This window comes from Otolemur garnettii, unplaced genomic scaffold (assembly GCF_000181295.1).
Source record: "Otolemur garnettii isolate 467f Iridium unplaced genomic scaffold, OtoGar3 scaffold00101, whole genome shotgun sequence".
Lineage (NCBI taxonomy): Eukaryota > Metazoa > Chordata > Mammalia > Primates > Galagidae > Otolemur > Otolemur garnettii.
Window position 1 is genome coordinate 3,180,452 of NW_003852496.1, and position 14,417 is coordinate 3,194,868.

At 46.4% G+C, this 14,417-nt stretch overlaps 1 protein-coding gene and 1 non-coding gene across 2 annotated transcripts in view; one reads left to right on the forward strand and one right to left on the reverse strand.

The window, feature by feature from the left end:
- Positions 1 to 2,594: 2,594 nt before the first annotated feature.
- Positions 2,595 to 2,701, reverse strand: LOC111727362. The gene has a single exon (XR_002774933.1). It is a non-coding gene; the product is annotated as a U6 spliceosomal RNA (small nuclear RNA).
- Positions 2,702 to 10,498: 7,797 nt separating this feature from the next.
- Positions 10,499 to 14,417, forward strand: part of KIAA1257 (KIAA1257 ortholog) — a 63,263-nt gene continuing 59,344 nt past the window's right edge. The window contains exons 1-2 of the mRNA XM_023516957.1: positions 10,499 to 10,781; positions 13,838 to 14,028. Coding sequence (XP_023372725.1) covers positions 10,514 to 10,781; positions 13,838 to 14,028 — 459 coding nt within the window. The 5' untranslated portion in view covers positions 10,499 to 10,513. The remainder of the gene's footprint in view (positions 10,782 to 13,837; positions 14,029 to 14,417) is intronic.

Sequence of the window (14,417 nt, forward strand, 5' to 3'; positions counted from 1 at the left end):
ATCCATTCATGGGTCGATGGGCACTTGGGCTGTTTCCATGTCTTGGCTATTATGAATTGGGCTGCAATAAACATTCTGGTGCAAATGTCTTTGTTGTAAAATGATTTTTGATCATCTGGATATATACCTAGTAGAGGAATTGCAAGATCGAACAGTAGGTCTACTTTTAGTTCTTTGAGTGTTCTCCAAACTTCTTTCCAAAAAGGCCATATTAGTTTGCATTCCCACAAGCGGTGTAGAAGCGTTCCCTTCTCTCCACATCCATGCCAACATCTGTAGTTTTGGGATTTTGTGATGTGGGCTAATCTCACTGGAGTTAGATGATACCTCAGACTGGTTTTGATTTGTATTTCTCTGATGATTAAGGGTGATGAGCATTTTTTCACGTGTTAGTAGGCCATGTACCTGTCTTCATCACAGAAGTTTCTGTTCAAGTCTCTTGACCACATAGAAATAGGGTTATTTATTCTTTTCTCATTGATTAGTTTGAGTTCTCTGTAAATTCTAGTTATCAGACCTTTGTCGAAAGCATAACTGCAAAAATCTTCTCCCATGCTGAAGGTTGTCTGTTTGCTTTACTTACTGTGTTCTTGGCTGTGCAAAAGCTTTTTAGTTTGATCAGATTCCAGTAATGCATTTTTGGTGTTGCTTCAATTGCCCAGGGGGTCCTCCTCATAAAATATTCTCTCAGGCCGATTTCTTCAAGTGTTTTCCCTGCACTGTCTTCTAGCATTTTATAATTTCATGTCTTAAGTTTAAGTCTTTTATCCAGTGAGAATTAATTTTTGTTAATGGTAAAAGGTGGGGGTCCAGTTTAATCTTCTACAGGTCGCCAGCCAGTCCACCCAGCACCATTTGTCAAATAGGGAGTCTTTCCCCCACTGAATATTTTTGATAGGCTTGTCAAAGATCAAATGATGATAAGCAGGTGGGTTCATCTCTTGGTCTCTCTTCTGTTCCATAAATATACTGCTTTGTTTTTGTGCTATTATGATGCTGTTTTGATGACTATCGATTTATAGTATAGCCTGAAGTCTGGTAATGTGATACCTTCTGATTTGTTCTTATTTCTAAGTAATGTATTTGCTATTCGAGGTTTTTCCTGATTCCATATAAAATGAAATACTATTTTTTCAAGTTCTTTAAAGTATGACAATGGTGCTTTGATAGGGATTGCATTAAATCTGTAGATTGCTTTGGGTAGTATGGACATTTTAACAATGTTGATTCTTCCCAGCCATGAGCATGGTATGTTTTTCCATTTGTTAACATCTTCAGCTATTTCTTTTCTCAGAGTTTCATAGTTCTCTTTATAGAGATGTTTCACGTCCTTTGTTAGGTAAATTCCCAGATATTTCATCTTCTTTGGCACTACTATAAAAGGAATAGAGTCCTTGACTATATTTTCACCTTGACTATTGTTAGCATATATAAAAGCTACTGACTTGTAAGTATTGATTTTGTATCCTGAGACAATGCTTGATCACTTCTAAGAATTCCTTCACAATTCCTTGATCACTTCTAAGAATTTTGAAGTTAAGTCCCTGGGATTTTCCAGGTGTAAGATCATATCCTCAGTGAAGAGTGAGAGTTTGATCTCCTCTGACCCTATTTGGATACCTTGATTGCCTTTTCTTGCCTGATGGTGATGGCTAAGACTTCCACTACTATGTTAAATAGCAATGGAGACAGTGGGCATCCTTGCCTCACTCCTGATCTGAGTGGAAATGTTTTCAATTTTACACCATTCAATATGATATTGGCTGTGGGTTTGCTGTAGATGGCCTCTATCAGTTTAAGAAATGTCCCTTCTAGGCCTATTTTCTTAAGTGTTCTCATCATGAAAGGATGCTGGATATAATCAAAGGCTTTTTCTGTGTCAACTGAGAGAATCATATTTCCTTGTTTTTTGTTTTGTTGATGTGATGTATTATATTTATAGATTTGCATATGTTGAAGCAACCCTGTAACCCTGGGATAAAACCAGTTGATCATGGTGTATAATTTTTTTGATGTGTTATTGAATTCTGTTTGCTAAGATCTTATTGAATATTTTTGCATCAATATTCATTAATGATATTGGTCTATAATTTTCTTTCTTTGTTGGATCCTTTCCTGGTTTGGGGATCAGGGTGATATTTGCTTCATAGAATGTGTTGGGAGGTATTCCTCCTTTTTCTATGCTTTGGAAAACATTGTATAATATAGATACTAGTTCCTCTTGAAAGGTTTGATAGAATTTGGATGTGAAGCCATCTGGACTGGTCCTGGACTTTTCTTTTTTGGGAGATTTCATATTGTTGATGCTATTTCAGTAATTGATATAGGTCTGTTCAAGATTTCTAATTCTTTCTGGCTGAGTCTAGGAAGGTGGTATGCTTCCAGGTATTGGTCTATTTCCTTCCTATTTTCATATTTCTGGAAATAGAGATTTTTGTAGTAATCATTGAGGATTTTTTGAATTTCTGAGGTGTCTGTTGTTGTTTCTCCTTTATCATTTCTGATAGATGATATTAGAGATTTTACTTTTCTATTTATGGTTAGGTTGGCCAAAGGTTTACAAATTTTGTTAATCTTTTCTTTCTTTTTTTTTTTTAAATATGGAATGCTTCATGAATTTTCGTGTCATCCTTGTGCAGGGGCCATGCTAATCTTCTCTATATCGTTCCAATTTTAGTATATGTGCTGCCGAAGCAAGCACTGTTAATCTTTTCAAAAACCAACTGTTTGTTTCATTGATCTTCTGGGTGATTCTTTTGTTTTCAATTTCATTTAATTCCGCCCTCATTTTGGTTATTTATTTTCTTCTGTTGGGTTTGGGGTTGGAATGTTTTTTCTTTTCCAGTTGCTTGAGATGATGAATTAAGTTGTTGGCTTCCTCTCTTTGTGTTTTCTTGATGAAAGCTTCCAATGCTATCAGTGGAAGGACTCTCTTAGGCCTGCCTTTGCAGTATCCCACAGGCTTTGATAATTTCTGTCTTTGTTATCATTTTGTTCCAAAAAAAACTTGGTGATTTCCTTCTTCATCTCGTCTTTGACCCAGTTATCATTCAGCCTAAGGTTATTTAGTTTCTATGACTTTGTTTAAGTATGAAGATTCCTGTTGCTGTTGAGTTCAACTTTTATTCCATGGTGGTCTGAGAAGACACAAGGAATAATTTTTATACTTTTAAATTGCTAAGGTTAGACATGTGTCCTAGGATATGATCTATTTTGGAGGATGATCATGGGCTGATGAGAAGAATGTATATTCAGTTTTATTAGTGTGAAAATGTTCTATAGTGGACTGTAAAGTCCATTTGTTTAGGGTCAGGTTTAAGTCTAATATTTCTTTGTTTAGTTTCTTCTTGGAGGATCTATCCAAAACTGTCAAAGGAGTGTTAAAATATCCAACCATTATAGTGCAGGAAGATACCAAGTTGTTCATATCCATTAGGATCTGTTTTATGAATTGAGGAGCATTCTGGTAGGGTGCATAAATGTTAATTATTAAAATATCTTCATGTTGGGTGTTTCCCTTGACAAATATGTAGTGACCCTCCTTATCTTTCTTTATCTTTGTTGTCTTAAAGCCAATTGTATCTGCTACTAAAATTGCAACCCCTGTTTCTTTCTGATTTCCATTTGCCTGTATTATACAAGTCCATCCCTTCACCCTGGGTCTATTTTTATCCTTTAAGGTAAGCTGAGATTCTTGTATACAGCATACAGCAGATACCTGGTCTGAGTTTATGTATCCAGTCAGCCAGCCTATGTCTCTTTAGAGGACAATTTAAACCATTCACATTAATTGAGAGAATTGATAAGGCTGGTTGTGTTTTGGGTGTCATAATTTTTGAAATTCCAGTGGACATTTTTAATCCTTTCACCACTGTGGAAGTTGGATTTTGTTCAAAAATTTCTGGGTGAGTTTACTTTGGAGATAGAGCATTGCACTGGTCATTGTGGAGGCTGGGTCTGAGAATATCCTAGAGAGCTGGTTTAGTTATGGCAAATTTCTTCAACATGTCTATGTCATTAAAGTATTTGATTTCTCCATCACAAAGGAAACTCAGTTTAGCTGGATACAGGATCCTGGGCTAGAAGTTGTTTTGTTTTAGGAGATTAAAGGTCGATGACCATCTTCTTCTGGCTTGAAACATTTTGGCTGAGAGATCTGCAGTCATTCTGATACTTCTCCCTTTGTAGGCGATACTTTTCTTATGTCTGGATGCTTGCAGAATTTTCTCCTTCATCTTAACTTTGGCAAAGTTAATCACAGTGTGTCTAGGAGATGCTGGATTTGGATTGAGTCTTGCTGGGGTTCTGAAACTGTCTGCTATCTGAAGTTCTGTATCCCTTGCAATGCTTGGGAAATTCTCCTCCAAAATCTCTTGGAGTAGAGCATCTGTACCTTTAGGACCATCCTCTTCTCCTTCGGGAATTCCTATAAGATGAATGTTTGATCTTTTGGAGTGATCCCACAACTCTCTCAGGGAATGATCAGTTTTTGCTCTCCATTTGTCTGTCTCTTTGAGTGTTTGGGAATGTTTTAGGAGCTTTGTCTTCAGCTTCAGAGATCCTTTCTTCTCCCTAGTCCACTCTATTTCTGAGGGATTCTACTGTATTTTGGAGCTCCTCAACTGACTTTTTCCTTTCCTTGAGTTTTGCTATCTCTTTTCTCATTATGTCCATATCTTTGGTGACTTGGGCTTTGAATTTATTAATTTCTTGAGACAACTTTAGAAGTAGTCTTTGGAATTCAATTTCTATCTTTTCTTTCATTCTATTTATCTTATTTGTAATCCATATTCTGAATTCAGTTTCTGACATTGCTGCCATTTGTCTGTGCATGGCATCTTCAGTCGTATCTCCTTTGTCATTTCTTGAGGGGTTTGATCTACTCTGGTTATTCATGTTGCCAGAGTTCTTCTGTTGGGTCCTCACCATGTTTATTTTCCACCGTTTGGTTATTAGAACTGGTAGGGTGAGATTGAATTGGGGTTCCCAGGTAGTAGAGATAACCCCTTATCAAAGCACTAGGCTTTGTAGTTGTGGCTTATCTCCTACAACCTTACAAAGGTCCCTTTCAGAGTTTTGGCCAGAGTCTCTGAGGACCTACTTGGTGAGATAGCACCAGCTAGCTCTGTTTTGATATCAGCTAACCTCTACCCTATCCTAAGAAACCACAGCATTAGGTTTAAATCTTGACCGTGAAGAGATACAAATAGCTGCAGTGCCCAGCCCCCACCTTTCAGTTCTTTTCCACCACAGAACTTAGAAAGTCAACCTCAGAATGTCCCCGAGTGGACAGCCTCAGACACGGGTTCCAATTAAATTTTCTCAGGCAGTGCAAACCCTGCTCAACAGAGAGGGATTCAAGGCTCTCCAATAGCATAATTGGAGCCAAGGAGCCACACTCTCACCCACTAGACTCAATCCACACTGTTGTCCGCTTCTTTGCTCACAGGCCCAGTTGGAGTCAGGGGACCATGCCCCTGCTTGCCAGTCTCAGTCCATTGCCTGGCAAGCCTCTGCTCACAGGCTCTGTTAGAGTCAGGGCATCAACTCTGCCTGTAGGTCTCAGTCCTCACCCAGTAAGCCTCTGCTCACCACCCCTGCTGGAGACAGGGGACTACACCCTACCCCTCAGGTCTTGGTTCACACCCAGCAAGCCACTGCTCGAGGTTTCTGTTGGAATCAGGGGACCACCCCCTTGGTCTCAGGTCTCAGTCCACACTTAGCAAGCCTCTGTTCACAGGCCCAGCAGGGGCTGGGGACCAGCCTTGTCTGCCTAACTCAGTCTACACAGGGCAACCACTCTCCTGCCAGAGCCAGGGGTTTTGCACCTCATCCCACCACACACAGCCCGAACTGAGGATCAACACCACCACTGGTCAGGCATAGTCATAACCAGGGGACTGCTCCTCCTCTTGCTGAGTGTCCCTTTCTTCCCACACCCTCTTTCTTCCCCGTTAGTCACAGATTCCGTCCTGATGGTTGGCAGTTCACACTATGCCCAGTTCTCTCAGGACAAGACCAAACACTCTGTGCTCTGCAGGGGGCAGAACTTCAGACCACCATGCAAGAGAGAAAGAATGGACTGGGAGTTTGGATTTGAGGGGGAAAATATCTGTTCAATTTTATGCCTGGTGGGGTGGTATCTAGGTTCATAAGTGGGACCTCCCTGGAGAAAGAGACCTGGAGTTTAGCAGCTCTCTTCAGCTAGGTAAAATGAGAGGTCTTTTGTTCTCTGTTTGTTCGCAGATAGCCTGAGGCAGGCCTCCTGCTTGGAGAAGGGGTGTCCCCGTCCTCTAGTCCGATAGGCTTTGTACCTGTAATTTGTTTTCTTGAATGCTCTACCTTGGAGTTCACAGCTTGCTGAACTTCTTTCTTGGCTCAGCTCCCCACCTTTGGCTTCACAGAGTCCAATTCCATCCAGTTTTTCTTCCTCTGCTCAGGAGCCTCTGCTTAGGGTTGCTACCAGTGGGCCATCTTCCCAGAATAAAAACATGCTTCAATAAAGCTGGAAAAATGGCGGGGGGGCACCACTTTGGCTAGGATGAGGTGGCAAGAAGAGGTGCTTCTAACTGCCAGAGTCTTAGGTAACTTCAGAAAGTCCTCTGTGTGCCCATGGAAGTTTTGGGATGCCCCATCTAGAGAAGAAGGACGTGGGGACAGTCCCTCCCAATCCTGATGCTCACCCTTTTGCAATGTGACTCCACACTTCTTTCCATCCAGAGGTGCAGTCTGTTTCTTCATCCCCTTGAATCTGGGCTGGCCTTGTGGCTTGCTCTGGTCAATGGCACGTGGCAGAAGTGATGTGGCTCCAGTGCCAAGCCTGGGCCTTGCAGCTTTTCCTTTGCCCTCTTGGAACCCTTCCCTGAGAATGAATGCCATCTGAAGAGGCCAGTCTAGGCTACTGGAAGATGTGGCACCATCTAAGGAAGTTAGTCACCACTGGGATTAGGGTGCCCTTGGAGGAGAACTGAGGGGCCCAGCTGAGAGCCAGCACCAACAGACAGATATGGGACTGGGACCTGCCAGCCATGTTGACTCTCCCCCTGAGCACAGCCTCGTGAGAGAGCCAGGGGAGACCAGTGGAGATCCTCAAAGCTGTTTCCTAGTGTTTGAGAAATAACAAGGAGGTATTGTTTTAGGCTGCTGAGTTTGAGGATGGTTTCTTATGCAGGAATAGACAGCTGAAACAGAAGCCCCCTTTTCTTTGCTTCTGATTTTGGCAGCCTTGAGGCTATCTCTGCTGAAGGGGGATTGTGGATCCCTAGTCACTTACATCTGAGTAGCAGGTGGCACACCTTTGCCCTCACTCCCTCCCACTATGCCTCAGGTCTTGACCCATCTCTCTTAGGGCAGTGGTTCCATATTTTGGTTGTGCAAAGGAATATTGTAGTAATTAAAAAATTACCTGTTATTTGTTGTCATGTGACAAATCACCCCCAAACTTAGTGGCTTAAGAGAACAATAATTTACTTTGCTCGTAAATCTGCAGCTTGGGGAGACAGCTTATTTCTGTCCCGCACAGTGTCGGCCAGGATGGTTCACAGGCAAGGGGCTGAGATCGTCTGAAGTCTTATTCTTACATGCCTGGGAGTTGAGGCTGACAATCACTTGGGAATTCTTGGTCAGAACAGCTCCCAGTGACCTTTTCACTTAGCTGCTTGGGCTTCCTCACAACTTGGCAGCTGGAGTCCTAGCGTGAGTGCTCCAAAAGAACGTGGCAGAAGCACGTGGGATTTGTGTGTGGACTTGGCCTCAGAAATCACATAATGTTGCTTCTTCTGTACTCTGTTGGCTGATGGAGTCTTAAAGATCCATATGGGTTCCAGGGGAGGGGACTAGAACCACCACTGGTGGGACGAGTGTCAGAATTACACTCTAAGAAGAGCATGGGATCTATTGAGGTGGCTGTCTTTGAGAAATACAATCTGTCACAGGTTCCTATGCCCTACCCCTGGAGAATCATTTCCACAGTCTGGGTTGAAGCCCCAGAATCTTATTTTTCATGTGTTTCTAGGCAATTCTGATACACATTGAGGACAAGGTATTGGCCCTTGCTCTAAGACCTGTGGCCTCTCACCCCTGAACTTGGGGAGAGAGTGGTTTCTGTCCTGAGTAACAATGCCATCAAGGGCCATCTGGAGGGAAACTAGCCTCCAGCCAGCAGGTGGGACCTGAGGATCAGGAGGTCTGGTATCTGTCCAAGAGGGTGGTGTTGCTGAGCTGCCCTTGTTACAGAGGACTCTGGGGAGCTGCTATACCCTAGTAGCCTTTTTTCTTCCAGCCCTGTGTGCACCTCTCTTTAGCACTTCCTCGTTTATAGACAGTAGCCTCCAGGCTTCTGCTGGTGGAGTGTGGGCAAAGTGGTCACGCCTCTCCATGGTGAGAGTTTGAGCACTCCTCCTCCAGCGGCTCACTGCCAGTTGGTGTCTTCCTCCCTCCTTCAGCTGTTTTTGAAGATGTTTTCTTAGGTTAATTTAACCTGAGGAGTATTAGAGGGCTCTGGTCAGTGTGCAGTATTCCTGAAGAGGCTTCCCCCATGCCCTAGGAGTGGTCTAGGGAGGGAAGCACAGGGAGGCTTGGGACCTGGGTTTCAGCTTCAGCTTGGCCACAGTTTTGGTCTTTTGGGTCAAAGTAAGTCACATCTCAACTTAGAGCTAACGTTTTCTCAACAAATGTGTTTCTATTCTCTTCAACAAACTGCTGAATGGGGCTGATCTCCCTGAACAGGAAGCCTACCCTGGCTCCCTCCTGGCCTTTGGAGCTACATACCCTGGCCTGGCCCATTGCTCCAGCCCCACCACCCTTCTCTGGACTTGCCATGCTCTGGCACCTCTCTGAGCCTTTGTGTATGCTGCTCCCTCTGCATGGAACGCCTTGTCTTGCTTTCACTGCCTGGCAACTCCCCACTTTTGGCTTTTGTCACTTTCTCCATGAAGCCTACCCCCACCCTACCCTCCAGCCTCCATGGTGTGCGGTGGTCTTGGTGGCCTCCATGGTGTGCATTGGTCTTCTTCATCAGGAACAGCAGCCAGGGCTCCTGGCTCGGGTGGGTTTTGCACACGAGCCCAAGCTTCGGAGTCAGGCTGTCTGGATGTCAATCCAGTGCTGCTCCGTACTTGCTATGTGGCCTCATGCTGATGGCTTCACCTCTCTAACGCTGTTTTCTCATCTCTGAGATGGGGCGCATGATCGCTAAACAGGACTGTCACGCTATTTTAAGGATATCAGCGGAGGAAGCAGTAAGTCTCAGAGAGAGGTTAAGAGAAGGCCTGAGTAGCAGAGCTCTGCTTCCTTTGCCTTTGACGCATGAGGAGCCAGTAATCCTTGTCCACTTCATTACAGGTGAGGGCTGGGCACATAGCAGGTGCTGATGTTAGGAGACGCTCCTTAAAGACTCCATGAATGAAGGCAGCCGTTTTCGGAATTTTGTGTGCTCTGTGTTTATTTTACACACGGTATCTGCGCGCCTTGGCTTAGGAGGGAAGCTGAGCCCGCGAGGAGCCCTGTCGCCGGAAGCGCCCCCGGGAAGCCCCGCCCCCGAGGAGCCCCGCCCCGGAAGCGCCCCGGGAAGCCCCGCCCCCGAGGAGCCCCGCCCCCGGTCGCAGTTTTCCTCCTCTACCCCGTCTCCTAGCAACTGTCAAACCCAGAGACGCTGTGGGTTCTGCCCGGCTCTCGGCACTTGCGGACCTACCTGCTCCCGCAGCCTCCTCGCTGACGCGTTTGTGGATCGGCTGCGGGAGCCCACGCCGCGGCCTGAGTGCCTGCTGCGTCCAGCGCATCCGCTCTCAGGTCGCCTTGAGGGGCGCGCCGCCCCCTGCGCCCCACCTCCACGGTCCCTTTTTGCCTTCCTCCAGCGTGGTCTCCCTCCTCAGCGTTAACCCAGGGTTCCTCCTCCGTGGACCTCGAGTCCAGCACCTGTGCCCACTGGGGGAGCGGGGACCTCGCCAGGCTCTTGCACGTGCTGTCGGTGGCCTGGTTGGCCTTTCCCCAGACAGTGAACGCACACTGGGCTTTGGCGCCGCTCGCCCAGCTCTTAGGCACAGGGGATTCTCGGCCTACCCCCTCTCACTGCCCTTTCAGCGTCCTGGGAATTCTGCTCACCTGGAGCAGGCATTCCAGACACGCCAATGAGTCGGCCGGAGAAGTGGGGTCGCTCCTTTTCATGCTGCTCGCCGTCCTTTTCTACGGTTCCTCCATTGTTCTTTTTTTTTTTTTTTTTTAAGTTTTTGGCCAGGGCCGGGTTTGGACCCGCCACCTCTGGTATATAGGGCCGGCGCCCTACTCCTTTGAGCCAAAGGCGCCGCTCATTGTTGATTCTTTAAATTGGCTTTGTACCTACTGTGTGCCAGGCAGTGATGGAGGCCTTGGCCATTCAAGCAGGAACAGGAGAGAAGGGAGGCAAGAGAAGGTGGGGCTTCCTGAAGGAGGCAGGTCTTACCTGCTGGGCGCAGAGGTGATGAACAGCCTTTTTTCTCTCCAGCCAGGAGCGCCCGCAGGTGGTTTGCTCGGCAGCATGTCGTTGCACGCCTGGCAGTGGGAGGATGAGGAGCACTCGAGCACAGGAGTCATCTCCTCCGTCAACAGCTTCTACCAGTCCCTGAGTGGGTGTGATGTGGAGGAGTACCTGAAGGCCACGGCCATGGCCAGCGCCCAGGAGTCCGCCTCTGAAGGTCAGGGCAGCAGCGACTTTTCAGAAGACCCTTCCAGCACCTTCAATTCCGACGAGCCCCATGTCGTTCCCTGCAAATTCATCATCTCACTGGCCTTTCCTGTGAACCTGGGTAAGTGCCAGAACAGAGTTCTGACCTCCTTTGCAAAAAGGAGGTGCGCTGATGGCTTTCTCCCAGGAGTTTAGGGCATGTCTACCCCACATCCTCCTTCCACCAGCCTCCATCTCCCGGAGGCTGACTGACGCAGTCAGGAGCAGGCTGTTTTAGGGGCCTAACTGTGGTTGCATGGGCTTCACATACTTAATTCTCTCAACAACCCTAAGAAGCAGGTGATGTCCTGTCTGCTTTTTACAGATGAAGAAACCATAGAGAGATTAAGTAAGGCATTGGATCTCACGAGCCTGTTGTGCATCATCTAATACCTTGTTTCCAACACACTTTCTCAGATCTATTGAATCAAAATATGAATGTAAAAGTGTATCATTTAGCTATTGACACAAAGATGCTGTGCAACAAGGCCCCAAGCTCAGTGCCCGCAAACAGGAGCCCCACGCTCCCGGGTGTGCAGCTTGATGGTTTAGGCCGGCTCTGCTTCCTGCTGTGCGTCCCCCACCCCACCCCAGACAAGGGGACTACCCTGCAGACCCTCTCACACAGACAGGCAGACACGCAGAAGAGGGCAAGCCCACACCCTCCACACTCTTTAAATCTTCAAGTGCCTCCCCCTCTGTTAGTTTGTTGTTGTTGTTGTTGTTTGTTTTGCAGTTTTTGGCCGGGGCCAGGTTTGAACCCACCGCCTCTGGTACATGGGGCCGGCGCCTTACTCCTTTGAGCCACAGGTGCTGCCCACTCTGTTAGTGTTTTATTAGCCAAAGCAAGTCTAAAATATAAAATAAAATTCTAGTTTCATTGAGTTTTTTTTCCCTTCAATACATGAGTACTTATGGTTGACTATGTAAAGGTTTATATAAATTACATGTTTAAGTGAGGTGAGACCTTACACTTCTATAATATAACTGGCTTTTTTTGGTTTTTTGTTTTTTTTTTTTTTTTTGAGACAGAGCCTCAAGCTGTCCCCCTGGGCAGAGTGCCGTGGCATTACAGCTCACAGCAACCTCCAACTCCTGGGCTCAAGCGAGTCTCTTGCCTCTCCCAAGTAGCTGGGACCACAGGCGCCCGCCACAACGCCTGGCTATTTTTTGGTTGCAGCCGTCATTGTTGTTTGGCGGGTCCGGGCTGGGGATTCGAACCTGCCACCTTAGGTGTACGTGGCTGGCGCCTTAGCCGGTTGAGCTATAGGCGCCAAGCCAATATAACTGGCTTTTTACAAAGTTGACGGGGTTTTAGATCTCTTAGAGGATGTAAGCCCACACTTGTTTCTATGTTGTTGTTGTTTTGCTTTAAATACCTCTACAATATCCCACTGTATGTCTCTAATTTATTCTACCCCTTGTCAGTGGATATTTGAGTTGTTTCTAGTTTTTGTTTTCTGTTAGAATTCTGCAGTAGAGGTTGGGCATGGGGGCTCACACCTGTAATCCTAGCACTCTGGGAGGCTGAGGTCGGTTGATTGCCTGTACTCAGGAGATTGAGAGCAGCCTGAGCAGGACCCAGTCTCTTCTAAATACAGAAAAACTAGCTGGGCGTTGTGGTCAGCACCTGTAGTCCCAGCTGAGGCATGAGGATGGTTTGAGCCCAAGAGTTTGAGGTTGCTGTGAGATATGATACCATAGCACTCTACCCAGGGTGACAGAGTGAGACTCTGTCTCAAAAACAAAAACAAAAACAGTTCTGCAGTAGACATCCTTGTGCATACGTTTTTGGGGCATATATGTGGGGCTTCTATAGCCAAAATCCCAAGAAGTAGATTGTCTGGGCTGAAGGTATGCATTTATAGTTTTTTGGTAGATGTTGTCAAATTGCTCTTTACATGGGTTAAACAGCTCGCCATTCTATCAGCAGAAATGAGAGTCTCTGTCTACTTGCTGGCCTACCTTGGATGGAATCAGAACACAGTGAAGGTCTGTGAGCCTCCTGGGAGGTTAAAAGCTTCGCTGAAAGTTCTAATGCTACCAAGGACTGGCGGAGAAGCTTTATTCCAAACTCTGCACAATTGTTAACTATGAGGGTAGCACAAGATTAATGCAGCAGCAGAAGCCTCCTGAGAATTAAAAACTTGAACTTTAAATACTACAGATTTAAAGATACTCATATTTTTATAGAATGAAATTTGGATTACATACTTATGGACGCTCAAGCTTCTTATTATGGTGTAAAAAGCCCCAACCTCGAGGGTTCAGTTTAAGTTCCAGGGCAGGCTGTGGAGGATCTGTGGGCTCCGGCCGCTGGCTGAAGCCTCGCCTTACCTGCTGTGTCCTATCACCCGTTCACCTTACACTGGGGGGCTTCACAGGGGAGGGTTTTGTGAGGGTGGTCCTTCTGCCTGGAATGTTTGCCAGCTTTGCTCCTTACAAGATTGCTAAGGTCCCCCTGGAAAGCTGTGCCACACCATCCCTGCACAGAGTTTGTGCCATTTCTTTTTTTTTTTTTTTGAGACAGAGCCTCAAGCTGTCCCCCTGGGTAGAGTGCTGTGTCATCTCAGCTCACTGCAACCTCCAACTCCTGGGCTCAAGCGAGTCTCCTGCCTCAGCCTCCCAAGTAGCTGGGACCACAGGCGCCCACCACAACGCCTGGCTATTTTGTGGTTGCCGCCATCATTGTTTGGCGGGCCCGGGCTGGATTCAAACCTACCACCTTAGGTGTATGTGGCTGGCACCTTAGCCACTTAAGCCACAGACGCCGAGCTGTTCCTGTCATTTCTGTGGTACTTCAGGACCCGGTTATTATGTAGATATATTATTTGTGATTTATTTTAACCTGCTCCATAGGGCTGAGAGACAAGCAGTGTGGTTAGGGTGAAACGTTTAAGGCAACACTCAACTGTCAGAGGCATTCACTTGAGTTTTGCTTCCTGGGGCCCGTCTGGGTCCTGCCACTCTGTGGAGAAGCAGCACTGGTCCTGTGTTTTCTCCGCCAGGCCCGGAAAACAGCATGTGGTGCACAGATTCCCACAGCAACAGGCTCTTTCTTAGCTTCAGGGAACTTGGGGATGGGTCTGCTTTTCCATGTGAGGTTAAAACAAGACTCATTGAATCTCTGTCTTCTAGGTCTTAAAGCAAAGTATACAAATTACATTGAAAAATATAAGAAATACCCTAAATCAGACAACTCTATTGCCAAGCATCGTCAGTTCTACCACATTGAGTATTTCCTTCTGCCAGATGATGGGGAGCCCAAAGTTGTGGACATGGTGGTGTTTCCAACAGTGGCCAAAGTATTCCTGGACTCAGGAATCAAGGTGTGTGGGGCGTGTGAGTGTGTGTCCTGGCATGTGACCTTATACTGTGTGGGGCGTGTGTGTGCGTGTCCTGGCCTGTGACCTTATACTGTGTGGGGCGTGTAGAGAGTGTGTGTCCTGGCCTGTGACCTTATACTGTGTGGGGCATGTAGAGAGTGTGTGTCCTGGCCTGTGACCTTATACTGTGTGGAGCGTGTGAGTGCGTGTCCTGGCCTGTGACCTTATACTGTGTGGGGCGTGTGAGTGCGTGTCCTGGCCTGTGACCTTATACTGTGTGGGGCCTGTGTGTGCGTGTCCTGGCCTGTGACCTTATACTGTGTGGGGCGTGTGAGTGTGTGTCCTGGCCTGTGACCTTATACTGTGTGGGGCGTGTGAGTGTGTGTCCTGGC